The sequence below is a fragment of the Leptonotus elevatus genome, chromosome 17 (assembly GCF_054856555.1).
Source record: "Leptonotus elevatus isolate MCC_2025b chromosome 17, RoL_Lele_1.0, whole genome shotgun sequence".
Taxonomy (NCBI): Eukaryota; Metazoa; Chordata; class Actinopteri; order Syngnathiformes; family Syngnathidae; genus Leptonotus; species Leptonotus elevatus.
Window position 1 is genome coordinate 1,306,082 of NC_141255.1, and position 18,126 is coordinate 1,324,207.

The following is an 18,126-nucleotide window of genomic DNA, read 5'->3' on the forward strand; positions in this document are numbered from 1 at the left end:
GTTGTGGGAGCCTCTATTTGAGGAAAAATACTCACCAGAGCCACCTCTATTAAGGCAGAATTTTTCAACGCCATACCTCCAACAAATGGGTTTAGATTATGTGTACCGGTACTCCTACATTACAGCAACTCAGTGGCATGAGCAGTTTTTGTGTTGTTATTTGAGGTTCAGCTTCTTCTTTTTTAGTTTCATTATTATTAGCGTGATTGACCCCCCCCCCCCCCCCCCCTCCGTCATTAATAGGGGCAAGGGCTACTTTTTGAGGAAATACTCTCGACTGAGCATCATGCGAGTTATCTTTATGAAGGCAAAAATAATAAACAAGATGCCTCTTTTCAGGTGCGGTGGGTTCAGATTATGCATACAGTACTTTTGATGTCCGTGTGAACATCACGTAACAGTTTCTGCTGTTGTTGTTATTTGAGGTGCGGTGTTAATATATCACATGGTTAACACAATTTGAGGAATTACGCTCAGCTGAGTTAGTTAAAGGAGTTACCCTTTCCAAAGGGCAGACTTATCACTAGACTTTGTGGTTGTTATTGTTATTTGTGGTGTGGCATTTATTTATTTGCGTGAACAAAATTCCCAGTCATTAATTGGGGCAGAGGCCTCTATTTGAGGAACTTTGCTCAACTGTGCGCCATATGCGTTCGTCTCTTGTTATATTATATTATAATACAATTTAACACCATACCTCTGATAAAACACTCCCGCGTTTCCTAACCAGGGTTTACGTGGAATTTATTTTCCCAGACTCGTGGCACATGCCAAAATCACAACAGCCGTGAGGAGTCAACTGTCGTGTCTCTTTAGCTGACCGATGAAAAGAAAGTCCGACTGCTATCGTGGGTCGGAATATTATTCATGTCGAGGATTTTCGTTCCTGATATTTAAAGTTGAAATGCCCGCTTACTGCTTAGTAGTCTGAGCTCGACAGCGAGCTGAACTTTGGCGGCACGATGCAAGAAATGCTGATAGTTGCATTTTAAATATCAAATGTTGACATCAATGTTTGGCTTAAAAACTGCTGGCATGGATTCAACGCCATTTTGTTTTTCCTTTTTTCCCCTCAATTGGGTAAAATATCCTCATTGAATTGCGCAGGCACTAAATTCTGTCTAAAAAAAATGGTCTGCTTGGCATTTCCTGTTTCACGGTAGCAATTCATGGCTGTAAAGTAGAATGTAGTATGTCACGCAGCATATAATTACTTGTCTGCTTCCCTCCCCGCTTCACAGTATGGCACATTTATTGTTCCTCTAATGAGCAGCAGAATCGTTTGGCGCTTAAATCAGGCCGAAGCTTAAGAAGTCGTCCGGTCTTTCTGCGGTGCCACTTGTTTTGTTTTGTGTCCCTTCGGACGATTTGGCCGGCGAGCACGCGCGACCTTGAGCACTTCATCACTGGCTGGCGGCTCCAAGGCGAGCGTTATTAAAGCGCCACCGTAACACGCGACCTTCCCGGGAACGAGCGGCGTGAAAATCTTGAAAGGGGGGGGGGGGGGGCTGGCGTAACGGCGCGTCGCCTTGAAGCGGGGGGAAGTCAATCATTTCATATCGCTTGGCTCTCTGTGTGATGTCACACTTGTGACGCCCGTCAAGCCTGTGGAGCGAGTTGACAAACTCAAGTTAATCGCACCTGCCGCCATTGAAAGTGCCTCTGATTAACGGCAAATACATTTCAGATATTCTAGTAGAATTTTCCTGCCATTTTTTTAATGTTTGTATTTTTGCTGACAAACTGGTCATAATTCCCTCCATCTTGTAGAAGGCCGTGATTCCAGATGAAGACAAACGGTCCAACCTTGCATTCATAAGACCGTAACACATTTTCCCACGTGTGTTTGGGAGATTTGGGTTGGCAAATACTAAATTAGTGTACGTCATATTTTGTTCATTGCATATAGAAAGATTCAAAAACAGTCCAAGCAAACAATCGAGAAGCCACCATATTTGAACAGGGAACATCAATTCCCACTCATACATTAAGATGATACCATTTTAGCTTGCTTTCTTTTTTTTCTTTTTTCTTTTTCTTTTTTTTTTGTGTGTGTGTGGGTGAGTTTGTGTATGTGCGTGTGTGCGTGCGTGCGTGCGTGTATTTGTTAGCTCACCAAAAAACCTATTAGAAAAAATCTCATACCGTTCACCTAAACCGAACACCGCCGTCAGGAGACCCGAGGAAGGACCAAAGAAAACCAAGCAAGGTGAAATCCAGCACCGACCAGACACCCCCCCCCCCACCAGAACTCCTCCCCAGCCCAAGAAACATCCAGACCCCAACAAATCCAAAAAACATAAAATCAGGGAGGCCTCAAGAGACCGAAGGAGAGACCGAGAAAAGGAAGGAAGGACAGACGAAGCGGCGTGAGATCCACTTTAGCTTGCTTTCTATTTGTGTCCATCCTCCCCCCTGCAGCTTCCAGCGCCAACGCCTCGTGAAAAAAAAAAAAACACCACATTGGTCATCGGGCTAGCGCGCACGTAAACAAAGAAGCGGAACAGGAAGTGTGGGCGTTGGCAGCGTCGCCATTGGTCATGCGCGTATTCCTGGAAAACCTCCGTCTATTTTAGCCGCCGCTAAATAGGACGCCGTCTTTCCGAAGGTGGTTGCGAGGGATTGGCTGGCTTGAGGACTGAAGAATTTGCATCGCGTTGTGTCGCTTCCGCGAGGCTACTTTGCGGCCGCGGCGCCCGCTCCACCCAACATCCATCCTTCCAAAATTGGATCGGGTTTTGCTCGCTTCCTATTTATTATCCACTCGGCATCTCGGCCAAGGACTATTGAGACCGCTTTTTCTGCGGCTGCGGCAACCAATCACCATCGGGTTCTCCTGGAGCCGCCCGCTATTTATAGGCCGCCGTCTCAATGACCTTCTCTAATCGAAGAGGTCAATGCCAAAGTCTCCATTTCGTTAAAGCATGTCCCTCGTACTTTACCTCGGTGTTCCTATTGGAAAAAACTCCAGACAAGCTTCCGCTCCATCATTTTGGCAAGTAGACAAACACGATATAGTATTCGTTATTGTTTCTTGAATCAATTTGATATTCCGACTTTAAGGGAATGTTTCAGCAAGGCCCAATTCTGATTTGTTGGCAGAAGTTATGAAACTTGTCATGCGCAAAAAAAAGTATGTTATTGAACAATATTTAATTAACGGAACTCATTTTCATCACAATTATCAACTATCAGTACTTGGTATCGGCAGATACTCGAATGTAAGAACGTGCACTTTTGTCAATACCTAATAAGAACGTCCTTATATTTTTGTCCATCGAGGGCACCGTTTATTTGGCACGTTGCCTGAGGGTCAAAGCACAGAACACAACATAAAAAATAAAAAAAATAACGGCAGGTGAAGTTGATAAACGTTAGATGAATTCCATAAATATCGGCATCTGGCGAGCGCGACTGGCCGCCTGCGGGCGTCTCGTCCGATAGACTGCTGCCTGATGAAGACGGCGGGGGGAAAGATTTTTAACACCAGATGAGAGGACAAAGTGAGCTTGATTAATTCAGTCTTCCGGGGGAAGAAGTGGGACGCGTCCACATTTGCTGGCTGCTATTATTTGTCTGGCAAAAGACGAGGCATATGATTTGCATTACAGTCACTCATATGGACAACAAGTATTGGGGCTACAGGAAGTGGCAAAATGGAAAAAGTTGGACTTATGCCTGCGTCTGGAGTATCTGCGCCGTCCCCCGGACCGGTCGGTGTCAGCCAAGACGAATGGTTCCAGGTCTTGATATTAACACCAGGTCTGGCTGCAGCGCAACCTTCACTTCCCGCCGCTATCCATCTTGACACACACATAGATTGTATATGCTCATCCCCGGCGGGGTGGGAGAGGAGGGCGGGGGGGGGGGGGGGGGGGGGGGGGGTCGATCTGCGCTCCCCCTCCCCGCCTGCTTTTTCCTTTTTTTATTTATTTTTTTATTTTTTATTTTTTATTTTTTTTTAGAGCTCAGTATTGTTCATTCGGAAATGTCATCATCATTTCTTTTTTTTCTTTTTTTTTTATATATATATATATATATTTTTTTTTTTTTTTTTTTTTTTTTTTTTTTTTGTGCGTGCGTGCATGCATGCGTGTATATGTTAGCTCACCAGAAAACCTATTAGAAAAAATCTCATACCGTTCACCTAAACCGAACACCAGGAGATGCTTTTTCCGATCATCTATGATTCGGCCCTCGCGCGGATGAGACACATTTATGGGCCGCCGCCGGTTTCGGTTGAAATCAATAGCTTCTTAATTCATGGCTCGGAACGGATTTTTTCTCACTTGCGTCTGCCTTCACTGCATTTTTCGTCACTCAGGATATTGCATTTTACTCTATCTGCATCATCACACACACACAAAAAAACGATGTCTGTATGATTGTTCCACAAGATTACACATAATAACAAATAAATTGAAATCCAATCCAGCATTCATGTTTTGAATCCGATGGTTTCACACTCAATCACGTTGTTCTTTCATCTGACAGCATGATGACATCCTGTATGATGCTTACTGACTTTTGGGGGGGGGGGGGGGGGGGGTGAACATTTTGTGACCCCGATGATGAAAAAAAACCTGATGTTTTCAGATTCTCCCTCAGCCACGCGAGCTGTCACTGCCTGATGAATTAAGCGTTCGCGGGATTAGGAAGTATTGCAAAAGCACAAAATCCCTCTTTCGCTCCACCGCTCGGACACTTTCATTAATTTGTCCGCAGTTTGATTTGCTGTTGATCACGCGGCAGGCAGGCAGGCAGGGAAGGGATTTCCTTTAGCGGGGGATGACGACGGGCAGGCAGGCTTGAGCCGGCTGCCTCGGACAAAGTGGAGGGCAGGAGGTGGAGGAAGGGGGGGGGGGGTCAGTGAGGGGCAACAGAAGCGCGGGAATAAAAAGCAGTGCATCGTCCCGAAAAGGGGTTGCGACATTTTGCGACTCCTTGTGAAACAAAAATGATTGCTTGAAAGGCTCCCTGCGTGGACGTGGATCACTCCCTGACGTTATTAAGGAGCATTTAGTATCACTCTTACGTCACAATATTGCTTTTTGTCTGCCATAAGTGCTTCCATTGGTCGGCGTGCGTTGCCTGGCAACGTCAGTTTATTGAAGTCATCTGAGGCTGCGCTTGAACAACGGGACTATTTTGGGGATATGTCTTGGTTGCAGGTTTTAGTTGAGGAATCCTTGCACAGGTACATGTGGTAATTAGTATGCGTGCATGATGCAACTTATCGATTTTTTTTTTTATTGCCTTGGCCAAGAAGGTGTTGTTTTAGTGCCGTTTTGTTGGCTCGTGTGAAATTGTTGAGGCGCAAATTGAGGCTAAAGGAAGAAATCATTTTCATCAATTCATTCAATCGTCTCATTTTATTGCAACTTGTGACCAGAGCAACTCATATTTTTTTCTTTTTCTTATGAATACACATTTTATAATTACAATTTCACTCAAATGTGCCATTCTTTTTTTTTTTGTCTTAAAGGGTCAGTGTGTAATCTTTAGCGCCATCTAATGGTGAACTAATAATTCATTCAATTTAAAAACTCACTATTGATTTCAATAACATGCAAAAGAAATATGTTCTATCACATCAACCTACACTTTTTTTTTTTTTAGTACATAATTATCACTAATTATATGACATGGCTGGAGCCTCACCTGACATGTTTCGGCGCCATCTTCCTGCTACAGATGCCCAAAGGACAACTTTGCGAACTTAGTTAGCTCTGGTGGTGCTTGGCATCTAGCGTCGGACCCAAGCACAGCTGGGGGCCTCCTGCAGGTGGTCGTCGCTTCGACCCGTGATCGGGGCTTCCGCCGCTTGTCACAATTTCGAAAGCTTTTTACTACCTTTCGCTCTTGTTAGCCACTCCAGCTTATGGCTTCGATTAACTCCCACTAGTTGCTCTTGTTAGCTTCTCCGGCTAAATCCGGCTCGCTCAGTAATTCGGCGATGCTTGCCGGGCGGGCTTCGCACCAGCGGCCAAGTCGCCGCCGCTCAGCGAGATGCTCATATTTGCTCACCCAAAGTTAAGAACTCGTGGTAGGCTTGCGAAGTGTGGTCTCTCTCAGCCACCGTACTGTGCGTGCTTCAAAATGCATGCTCTTCGGCTGCATTCTATGATATAGTGACATCTAGTGGTCAACTATTATATCTACTTTTACATGAATAATTCCTGTATGGAATGAATCATACAGGAATTATTCATTAATTATCATTTATTATTCCTGTATGGAATGAATCATGGGCGGCACGGTGGCTGACTGGTTAGCACGTCCGCCTCCCAGTGCAAAGGTTGTGAGATCAAGTCCGGGCTTCGGCCTTCCTGGGTGGAGTTTGCATGTTCTCCCCGTGCCTGCGTGGGTTTTCTCCGGGTACTCCGGTTTCCTCCCGCATTCCAAAAAACATGCATGGCAGGTGAATTGGACACTCCAAATTGTCCACAGGTGCGATTGTGAGTATGGTTGTTCGTCTCTGTGTGCCCTGCGATTGGCTGGCAACCAGTTCAGGGTGTGCCCCCGCCTACTGCCCGAAGCCAGCTGGGATAGGCTCCAGCAACCCCCGCGACCCTTGTGAGGACAAGCGGTACAGAAAATGGATGGATGGATGGATGGAATGAATCATAAACAGTTTGTAATATTAATAATGATAAATAATGAATCATTGTCAGCACAAAACATTCAGGTTTTTGCTAGAATTTAAATGTTAGGAAAAGCTTACTGGAACATCTGAACTTTAGTCAGGGTTAGTTCAAGACACTCTAAATGGGGACAGGTGTCACAGCCCCGTTTATGAGAGGGTGTGCACACTTGTGCAACTATATTACTGAGGTTATTTTTACTTTCTCTCTCAAAAAGGTTAAAAAAAGAAAAGGAAAGAAAAGAAAGTGAGTGTTGCACATCCACAACTACAGTATTACAGCCTGTGCCTATTTTTATTCTTGCTCCTTTTAAGTGAAGCCTGTGAAACAAAAAGGGTGTTACCGAGTACTTTATTAAGCAAGGTTATCTGCTTGCTCTTGGTTGGCGTGCAATATAAATGAAGCGCACGCATGTTGACACGCTGTTACCACCTCCACTTGCTTCTCTTTTTTTGCACACACGTGAACGAAGAAGAAGCACGCACACGCGCACGCGCACGCCGCCAGCGCCAGCGCCATTATGTATAGCCACGCTCGGCTCGAAATGAAAAGGGCTTTCCAGCTCATAACATTATTAAAAATCAATTTATCCGCTTTCGTGCTTCTTCACTTCCTGTCCTCCGCCGCGTGCCCCCCCCCCCCCCGCCCCCACCTGCGTCGTCCGACTCCATTATAGCAATGAAGCTTGCTCTTTTGATTACACGCTGCCGCAGACTTCCCCTTCGTGTGTATTTCATTAGCCATGCATCCCACATCTTGTTGACATTGTTTCCACTCTGCTTTGAAGAAGAACCACATTCAAGTAGCCCGTTTGTGTAAGTCCAGGTGGCAAGCGAAATGCAACCCAAATTGGGTGAAATGGCAAACCCGGCACTGGGTCCAAAACCAAGCCAATGCTGGGTTGTTTATACCCAGCACATTGGGTTGAGGTCGTCCCCGGGGCCTCCTGCCGGTAGGACATGCCCCGGAACACCTCCCCAGGGAGGCGCCCAGGAGGCATCCGAACCAGATGCCCCAGCCACCTCAACTGGTTCCTCTCAACGTTAAAGAGATTGAGGTGGCTGGGGCATCTGGTTCGGATGCCTCCTGGGCGCCTCCCCGGGGGAGGTGTTCCGGGCATGTCCTACCGGCAGGAGGCCCCGGGGACGACCCAGGACACGCTGGAGAGACTACGTCTCACGGCTGGCTTGGGAACGCCTTGGGATCCCATCGGAGGAGCTGGCTGAAGTGGCTGGGGAGAGGGAAGTCTGGGCTTCCCTGCTAAAGCTGCTGCCCCCGCGGCCCGACCCCGGATAAGCGGAATTGAAGACGGAACGGAACGGAACGGAACATTGGGTTGAGGGTTTGACCCAGCACGTTGGGTCAAGATTTTGATCCAAGTCCAAATTCAATCTTAAACCCAATCTGGGTAAAAATAAATAAATAACCCAACCTCTAAACCAAATCCACGGCATCAAGTGGGTTAGGAAAACAACCGCACATTTTTTTTTAGTCGGAAATAGACGTGTGTCTTTCTGTTTTTAGCCTCCACTCTGGGGAACCATCAACCGCTCGCTGGCTTTTTTAGCACACGCTGCTGACCGTCTGCGCCGCACGCGTAACATGCACTCACACGTCGGCACGTCAGCAAGCTTAATGGCGGAGACGTGTGTGAAGGCACGGAAACGGGCTTTTTCACAGATCCGGGGAAATAGTGCGGACTGAGGGATCCTCTTACACTTGGCCTTTTTTTTTTTTTCCTCAAAGCCACCTGACACTCACCTCGCCATTTAGTATTGTTAAAGAGCTCACAAAGTTCATGTAGTACAAAAGACTTGGTCGAGAAAGCAAATTAGGAGAGAAAAAAAAAACCGTCCTATTGTTTCTGCAATGAAGCCATTCTACTTTTCCGCACATCCTTCGTCTCATTCGTTCTGCATCCCGTCACACTAATGAGCAATTAACTCCATCATTCCTTATTTATTAGCCTTCACGAGTTCATTTCCTGTTCAAAACACGTCGCGCCTTGATTGGCATCTTGCGCTGATTACAAATCACCCCCGAGAGAGCGCCGGGCTGCCGCACGTCCTTGTTTACACTGCGCAGCGTTGCACATTTTTTGCGAGAAATGCTTCTTAGACGGTGATTTGAAATGTGGATCAACTGAGATATTTTTGTTGGGATTTTTTTTTTCCTTCTCTATTTGTTGGCATGAGAAAAGCTGAGCCACTTTACATATAATAAATGAGATAAAAGCTCTCTCATTTGGCATCTTTATTAAAAACATGCTCCGAGTACACCAAGTGCAAATGACGTCCTTCAAAATGTCTTTGTACGCCTACTCGATGAAAAAAAAAAGTAGTATCGGTACATACTGGAATACACGATGGAATAATAATGATGATCACGTCTTAATTGGTCACGTCTGTTGGATCGAGACGTTCATCGTACCGTCAGTCAACTCATGATTACAGTAATCATTTTGAAACTACGAGCAATACACACTTGAACTGGTGATTTAAAAATAATAATAATAATATATATTTTTTTTTGGGGTCATCGTATGAGAATAGCAGAGGCTTCCCCCAGAGTACTTGTGCAAAGCATGCTGGGAGAAAGAGGTGGGGGGGAAAAAGTGCTGAGTCTTTGATGCTAATATGAAGTGTCATCCTCCCTCGCACTGCTCTGCGTGTGTGTGTGTGCGTGCGTGCGTGCGTGCGCGTGTGAGTGTATACAGTCGGCCTATGTGTGCATGTGCTGCTCAGGGAAACTTATGCAATTAGGTTTTTTTTATGCACCGACTGAGCTTTTTGATGGACCCCAAAAAAAGCACACACACAATCCACTGCCAAACAGGTCTACTGGCTTGTTATAAAGTTGTAGGACAACGCGTCTAAAAATAGCGTCACAGCGCTACTGTTGCTAAAAAAAAAAAAAGAAAAAAGAGGGGAAAAAAATGTATGCCAATGCAGACAGACTCAAGCATTCACAGATGCTCAATGCTGAAAGTAACACGTTGTTTTTAATTGACTTGTAATTGACTTACATTTGTTTTGTAAATTATTCATTTTGGTTTTGTATTTTTAGTTGCATGCTGAGGTGTTTTGTGTACTGCGCATGTCACGAGCCAGAGAGAGAGAGAGAGAGAGAGAGAGAGAGAGAGAGAGAGAGAGAGAGAGGTGTAACCGAGCGAGCCTCGTTGGAGGAGAGACAAATAAAAGAGGGACGTGCATGAATCCTGTCCTGCCGCGTCTGGTTAATTTAGCAGCAAGACAACAGAAAACATCATAAACTCGCACGCACACACGCACGCACGCACGCACATACACATACTCACCCACACACACACACAAAATAATAATAATAATAATAAATAAAAAAAATAAAGAGCAATGATGATGACATTTCCGAATGAACAATACTGAGCTCTTTATTAAAAAAAAAACAAAAAAACATCATAAAGTCGAAATTATTTGTAGCCCGCCTTTTACCCAGCCTCCGAGAAACGACAACAAACATCTTAGAGCACATTAGCATAACAAAACATGCAGCTTTTTTCAGATCCTGAATAGGATTTTTTTTTCTCCCGCTGTTCTTTTTATTCCTCTTATTCTGCTCAGAGCCACTAGAGGGCATACTTGCATGGTCGCCAAGCTGTTTATTGCCAATCCCAGTTGAAGTTTACCCTAAATCTAGTAAGCATAAAAGAAAGACAATTACACGTCGTGTATTAACCAAACACAGCATTACCAAAGCTCACTAGCTTAATGCTCGCACACAATGTAAAAAGCCATAGACACGCTAACGAGACTAGCATCTGTGTTGTAGTCGTACTAAACCTTTGAAATTAGCGCAGTTTTGTTTTGACGGTCTTCTTCTGTGTTTTATTAAATTATGTGAGTAGTTTATATGAATTATACTACCCCCTGTTGGCAAAAGAGCGCACATCAAAAGAAGGCTCATTCAATTAAATAATGAAATCATGATATACAAACTACTTGGCATTCAGTTTTATTATGTTATGACTATGCTTTTATAAAGTAAAGTGAGTGTACTATAGAGTGCTATTTTACTTGCTAAAAATGTTCATGATTTTTTTTTTGCCAGCCGGAACGGATTAATGGGATTTCTATTCATTTCAATGTTCGGAGATGATTTGCTAGAATAACACGAGACATGAAAATGACATATTTCTCTTTTCTGCCTCGCAGCCATCGGCGTCCAGATGACTCTGGAAGTGATGGAATCCAGATTTTGGGCCATCACATCACAGGTTCGTATATCATGAACATCATGCAACCGCGCATGTAATAACGCGGAGCGTCTCCGCATGGCTGCTTTGGTGTCTTCGCTTTTTTGTTCCCTTTCCATTTTCTAAACACTTCTACCTCCATTTAATAGTCCATCCATCCATTTTCTGTACCGCTTGTCCTCACAAGGGTCGCGGGGGTCCATTTTCTGTACCGCTTATCCTCACAAGGGTCGCGGGGGTTGCTGGAGCCTATCCCAGCTGGCTTCGGGCAGTTGGTACAGGGGTACACCCTGAACTGGTTGCCAGCCAATCGCAGGGCACACAGAGACGAACAACCATACTCACAATCACACCTGTGGACAATTTGGAGTGTCCAATTCACCTGCCATGCATGTTTTTGGAATGCGGGAGGAAACCGGAGTACCCGGAGAAAACCCACGCAAGCACGGGGAGAACATGCAAACTCCACCCAGGAAGGCCGAAGCCCGGACTTGATCTCACAACCTTTGCACTGGGAGGCGGACGTGCTAACCTGCTAACCAGTCAGCCACCGTGCCGCCTCCATTTAATAGTGTGTGATGAAAAGTCTCTCCTCCTTCTTAACGGGAAATTAAATGTACGTCCTCAGCACTAAATTAGGACGCGTTTCACCAGCCAACCGGCCGTGAAAGAAAGAGCGCTTCGGCTGCTTTGCGAAAGACTGATAAAAGGTGTCCTTCCACACCTCCAAGGCAGCATTTTTAGACGTGGCAGGTGTTGCAAAGCTCAGCCACCTCGTCGCCCCCGCAGTGGCAAAAGATAGCGATTAAAAGAGCATTAAGGCCTGTGGCTGTCCGTTAAATGATGGATGGCAAAACGCACGAGCTAAAGTGCAACGCGCGACACTCCCGTGTCCTTTTGGAGACGTTCGTATATATGCGGCCCCCGGAAGTCGCGTTGTGTCTGCGTCGCGTCCCGCGTAGCCGTCTGGACGGGCAACGCATACGCCATCAAGTGTCGTCCGTGCTCATCAGCGAGGAGCTCGCCGGTTCTTGTTGTTTTCAGGCGCCGTTCTGGATCGCGCTTGAATAATTGACTGTAACTTCCTCACGGCGCACTCGCGAATGAACTCCAGATTACAAAAGAAGTAAAGGTCCCCCTTCATGATCTTACATAACGTGGATGTCATGCATCATTTTTTTTTTTTCAAAGGTTGGTGTATGTGCATGCGCCCGCTCACGGCACACATGATCCACTTGTGTGTGCGTTTCTTATACGCTTCCTCTCTTCTGTCAACTTTAAGTTCTCAGCACCCTCGGGGGGGGGGGGGGGGGTTAAAGAATGAAAATGGAGCCAACAGCCGTCACGTGGCATCCAACACATTTGATAACTTTAATAGTTCTCATATTGGATCGGTTGCAGGTGCACCTCATGTTGATGCCAATTTACGAGTAATATTTCATATTTCGATTTCTTCATATTTCCTCAATGGCCTAGCTAACATAATACTGCCTTAAAACCAAACAACAACAACAACAACAAAGAGTGGGTAGCTGTGCAGCATTTTTGTGTGTGCGCGCGTTTGTGATATATTTGATAACATCTGGCTCACATTGTCATTATTAATCAAGTGATGCTTATTTCTCTCCCGTGTTTGTGTCTTCGCAGCCAAACGACACTGATGTAAGTGATTTCATCACCCCGCCCGTTGCTGTCAAACCTAATTTTAACATCTTCGGCACCTGCTGAGCTCTGTCAAACCCGCCTCACGCTCTCCACTTAACCAGATTGCACACTCACACACTCACACACACACACACACACACACACACACACACACACACACACACACACACACACACACACACACACACACACACACACACACACACACACACACACACACACACACACACACACAGGCCGCAATAAATGAATTCGATGACATCAAAAGAGGCCCCGAGTTAAGTCACAATCGCGCCCCAAATCAACACCTCCCTTCACACGAGCTCACCTGCCCTTTTGCACCTCAGCTTGACGGTTCCGAAACATTTTCATCACTTTTTTCTGTTCTTATCCCGCAGTGCTCTGACGCGGAAGGAATTTGTCCTCTTCGCTGTGACAGCTTTGTGAGTGTACGCCGCCGCCGCCCACCCGCTTACCTCCTCAGTCGTCTCGGGAAGATCTCAACCTCCCGCAGTCCGAGTTGAAAGAGCTTATTTGTCTGTTGTGTATCATTCGCATGCAATGGCGGCTCATTACGACGGCCGTAATTGCCTTTTCTGTCTCGTCTCTGTCTCTGGTTGCAGGATATGGAGTGCTACGTGATTGACAATAATGGCTTCGTCCTCGTTTCCAAACAGCGAGCTGACGTCAGTTCACACACAGTCAAAAGCCGAGCAATATAAACACTGACCTGGAACGGTTGTCAAACTGTAATCATACCCGCTGCAACGCCGCGTCCGCATTTTGTGTCTTTGCTGACAGGCCGGAAGGTTCTTTGGCGAAGTTGACGGCGCGGTCATGACGACGCTGATCCGAATGGGCATGTTCAAAAGGTAACATCAACCACACCACTGATGCAGATTGAACAATTTGACACTTTATTGTTATATGTCTAGTTTAAATATTTTTTATGAAAATCTTTCAAATCTTGACGGATAAATGTGCATGCTGTACCTCAAGAACTATAATCGTACCAATTGTACCAAAACGTCAACAATAGTCATATCTGTATTTGATTTAATACATTTTATATGGGGGGAAAAAAATCTATATTATAAAGGGACATTCAGTGATCCCTAGCGCCATCTAGTGGTCAAAGAATAACATTAAAAGCACGCAGGAGCATGCACACTACGGTCGGGATGTAAATTTCATGGCAATATCGTGATATCGCGATATTTAAACTCCCACAATATCGTCGTCGTCGTGTCACGATATTAAAAGCTGAACATCTGTTAAAAAAAAAAAAAGGTCAGGTTGATTTCCATTTGTGCAGTTCTAGCACCCTCTGGTGGCTACTTTTTTAGTGCAGTTTAATTTTCACAAGGTCAGTTTTGGCCCTTCTATATTTAAAATCCACGCTAATGGTCAGATGAAGGGGAACATAATGTGTTAAAGTGTTTATATATTTGCTGTTATGTACAAAAGCACAATATTGTTGTTTTTTAGTATGAGATATATATATATTTTTTTTACAATATTATGACCTTTTTTTAATATCGCCAACCTCCCCACAATATGGTGACAATTATCGTATCGTGATACCACCAAACATTCGCAGCTTCCTTACACCAGTGTGAAGTGTTTTGCCCAAGGACACAATGACACATGACTTGGGGGGGGGGGGGGGGGGATCGAACAGCCAACTTTCTGGTTACCGGACGACCATCTCTACCCCTCAGCCACAGTCGCCAGTTTTCCAGTTTTTAACTGCTTCCAAACAATTTTTTGGTTTTTGTTTTGGAGTATACCTTGTATGCATGTGCTAAATATTCTGCGCTCGTTGAGCGTCTTTCCCTCCCCGTCCTCCATCCTTCCTTATGCCCATCTTTTGAGCCTGACGTCTCATGAGCGACGCGCTATTTTGGAAGCAGCTAAAAGATTTGATCGCGCTTCCTTTGCCACAGGACATTGCGTAAGCAGCGCTCTCCGCGCGTACGCAACTGCAAATATGTGCATTTTTTTGTACACCCTTGTGTGCAAATGATTGACATTTCTTCTTTTTTTTTTTCTTTTTTTTCTATAAAGAGCTCAGTATTGTTCATTCGGAAATGTCATCATCATTTCTCTTTATTTTTATTTATTTATTTATTTATTTATTTATTTATTTATTTATTTATTTATTTATTTATTTATTTATTTATTATTTATTTTTTATTTTTATTTATTTTTTTGACATTCCTTCTATCTCGCTGGGTTATGCTTTTGCCAAATGTACAGTACAGTTAAGAGGTCAAATAGATGTAAATACTCGCTTTGTATTTCCTCAGGGTGTCTCTGTTTGACTATCAGGCGATGTGTAAGATGAACGTACACTCCATCAGCGGTGCCCGGCCACTTCTCAGTGTATGTAAATACTGTTTCTCTATCTACAGATAGATATCTGCATGATCTATCTGATTAATTCCATTATCATCTTCCCCCCCCCCCCCCTTTCTAGTCGTTCTACGCTTTGGCATCCGCCCTCAAGTGGTTCCTTTCCAACTTCCTTCTGTAAGTGTTGCTACTAGCAACAAGCAACGCAGTTCTTTAGTTGGCATATGCCAAAATGTATAATCAAATAAAGGGATTTTCTTTTATTTGTAATTCATTTGTATTCAATTCGTTGACGCATATTATCCTGAATGTGAAGCAGTTGAGTGCATTCCCCTGACAGAACTTTGGGTCTTGGCCCAGTTATGGAAAAACAGTGCAATCTGCTAGAGAGATTGTAATGATGGAGTGGCTAATTGACCACCAACCCCCCCCCCCCCCCTACAACACCCCCCCCCCCCCTTGTCCCCCTTCTGTCCACTCTTCTCTTATCTCCACTTCACAAGGTTTCTCCTTGAGTTTAATATCTGTGGATTCTGGCACACGGAGCACTTTGCAGATGGTGAGTTCACACATGGGGGGGGGGGGGGGGTCATTCTGGGAACGCTGTATACTGTACTCTGAAAACACCAAGATGAACCTTAGTCATTGCAAAATGTTGCAGTCTCATTGTTTCAAGTGACGACATTGTAAATGTAGCTCAGCGTGACTGAGGCTCTTAAATCAAATCGCTGGCTTAGGATGGCAACCTTGAACCTTTCTTTATTCTCCTCCAGCCTCCGTGCACAAGAAAAAGGGGGACATGCTGCAGCCGTGCGACACCGAGTACCCCAGCTTTGTCTACGAGCCGTCGGTCAAAGAGACCAACAGCATCATCAAGTGTGGACGCTGCCAGAAGAAAGTGCACACACTCGCATAGATATAATCCCGCATTGCAGCTCTTCGCTAAACCCACGTCCAGTTTTATAACCCCAAAAAAAATGTCCCACTAAAATCCATTTTCTATGCTTCTGCCTGTATTTATATAACCGCAAGGATGGAAATAAGTGGGCAAAAAAACAGGATTAGATGAGGGAGCATGAGATTATATGAAGCACATGGTGAGTGGTACGTGTGAGGAAAGTATATAAAAAAGAAAGAAAGAAAGAAGGTAAATAGAGCAGGGGAGGAGTGCCTGAGTCAAAACAAGCGAGCGAAAAAGGACCAAGTTGAAGAGGTGGAGTGTAGAGTGTGACGAGCGCCCTCTTGAGTACAGCTGTGGCATGACAACAACATTCCTGCTAACTGCTATGACGTTTGAATGATCGTGTGTGTGCGTGTGTGTGTGTGTGTTACAGGATGTTTGTGGTGCAGCAGATCCCGCAGAGCAACCTGCTGATGTTGGTCGTTCAGGCCGACTGCGACTGCTCCAGACAGCACTCACCGATCACCATGGAGCCCAAAGAAGTCAAATATATCCTTTCCTTACTCATTCTCCACTTTCATTCCATTCCATTATTACCAGTCATTCTCAAACCTTATACACAGAGTACCGCGTAAAAAATTGCCTAGATATGGCAAAATTGTTCTGAAAGTTCATTACAACTCAACTATATCATGTTCTTACGATATGATTTTATAAAGTTAAATAGAATGGATTGCAATTTCCCATATTAAAAACACATTAAAAGATGTTTGCTGTCTGTTATATGCGTATCCTGTCCTTGACCCCCCCACTGAACATAACTCCTCGGTGAAGTGCGAGCGGATGCGTTCCCAGAAAATCCGCCGACGTCCCGAGTCGTGCCACGCTTACCACCCTCAGGTAATCAAGATATGGTTTTGTGTATTTTCAAACTCATAATGACGCAAATTTGTCTTTCAGGAGAATGCAAACGACTGTGGAGGAGCGTCCGCCGCGTCCCTCTCTGCCTCCCTCTTCCTTGTTTGCCCTTCCATCGCCTCATTCTTCTCCAGATTGTGACCTCGATGATTCCACAAGTGGATTTATATATATATATATATATAGTACACCGAAGTCTCGTTATTTTGTTCCTGACAACCCGAAGAACTGTTCCCTCCCTTGGTCAAGTGCTGCAAATTGGCAGGTGTTGCCATGGATACGACTCCATTAGTTACATTCCCTTCCACCACCTCGTATCTCCAAATGAAAAAGGGGACTAAAGAGAAGCAGGTGGCTGCCCGTGACTCACGCGGAATGAATTATGAATCACACGAGTGAATGTAATGGAGCCCATAGGGTAGCAATGAGTTTCTGATTTACCTTCACGCGGAATTTGCATACGGTCATGCATTTCACATCGTCCGGCTCAACTCAACTCAATTCAATTTTATTTATAAAACAACCATTCGCTGCATACAAAGTGTTGTGCATGGAGTCAAAATCAGTCATGCAATAAAGACAGGTAAAACAAAAATAACACAAAATAAATTTATAAATATGTCAAGTAGATAAATAAATAGAAGAAATAACACGAGGGCTTCAACATATAAACTCAATGGAGAGACACTGATGTCTAACTTATATCTTCTTGGTGTCAGGTTCATACTTTAAATAAAATGAATAGCCTTGAATTATTTCAAAATGTTGCACTTAAGGTGGCACGGTGGATGAATGGTTGGTTAACACATCCATTAGACGGTTTTGAGGTGGAGGATTTGACTCTGGACTCTGGCTTGGCGACCCCTGGCCTACGTTAAAGCAAAATATTGAACAGATGCATCAAAATGAAATTGAAATGAGATAAGTTGATCAATAACCCGTCATTATATGGACAATGTCATTTCATTTAAGCAAGTCATAAACAACATATTTATATATGTTGTTGCCTCCTGTACATTAATAGTGTAAATCTGACATCATAGGGTATTTTTTTGTACACTACTAGTTGATCTTTTCTTAAATATGCATGTTTTTACAACAGATTGCCTGACTGACTACCTAATAGTCATTCATAAAGCGCGTGTGCGTGTGTGTGTGTGTATCTGTGTATGTGCAACTGTCATGCAGAAAACATGAATTTATTTGTTTTTATTGACATTATACTTAGACATTGTGCTTTGTGTCATCCTCCACGTTGCAAATAAACAAAGCCATGTTTTGTACGTTCAAGCATCCATTATGTTTTTGTACTGCTTTTGCGTTGTATTTATATTTTGCCCTCGTTTTAAAATGAATAAAACTCAAACGAAATGAAAAGTGAACGATTGATTGTGCCTTGTCATTCTTAAAAC

General features: G+C 44.4%; 1 protein-coding gene across 6 annotated transcripts in view; it reads left to right on the top strand.

Annotated features, from left to right (window-relative positions):
- cacna2d4a (calcium channel, voltage-dependent, alpha 2/delta subunit 4a) overlaps positions 1–18,096 on the top strand; it is a 52,506-nt gene extending 34,410 nt beyond the window's left edge. For all 6 annotated transcript variants that reach the window (XM_086059898.1, XM_086059896.1, XM_086059897.1 and 3 more), the window contains 12 exons: positions 10,835–10,896; positions 12,523–12,537; positions 12,939–12,983; positions 13,164–13,226; positions 13,342–13,412; positions 14,850–14,925; positions 15,020–15,072; positions 15,399–15,454; positions 15,669–15,789; positions 16,230–16,350; positions 16,619–16,696; positions 16,757–18,096. In XM_086059898.1, the coding sequence (XP_085916024.1) occupies positions 10,835–10,896; positions 12,523–12,537; positions 12,939–12,983; positions 13,164–13,226; positions 13,342–13,412; positions 14,850–14,925; positions 15,020–15,072; positions 15,399–15,454; positions 15,669–15,789; positions 16,230–16,350; positions 16,619–16,696; positions 16,757–16,855 (860 nt within the window). In that variant the 3' untranslated portion in view covers positions 16,856–18,096. The remainder of the gene's footprint in view (positions 1–10,834; positions 10,897–12,522; positions 12,538–12,938; positions 12,984–13,163; positions 13,227–13,341; positions 13,413–14,849; positions 14,926–15,019; positions 15,073–15,398; positions 15,455–15,668; positions 15,790–16,229; positions 16,351–16,618; positions 16,697–16,756) is intronic.
- Positions 18,097–18,126: the final 30 nt, after the last annotated feature.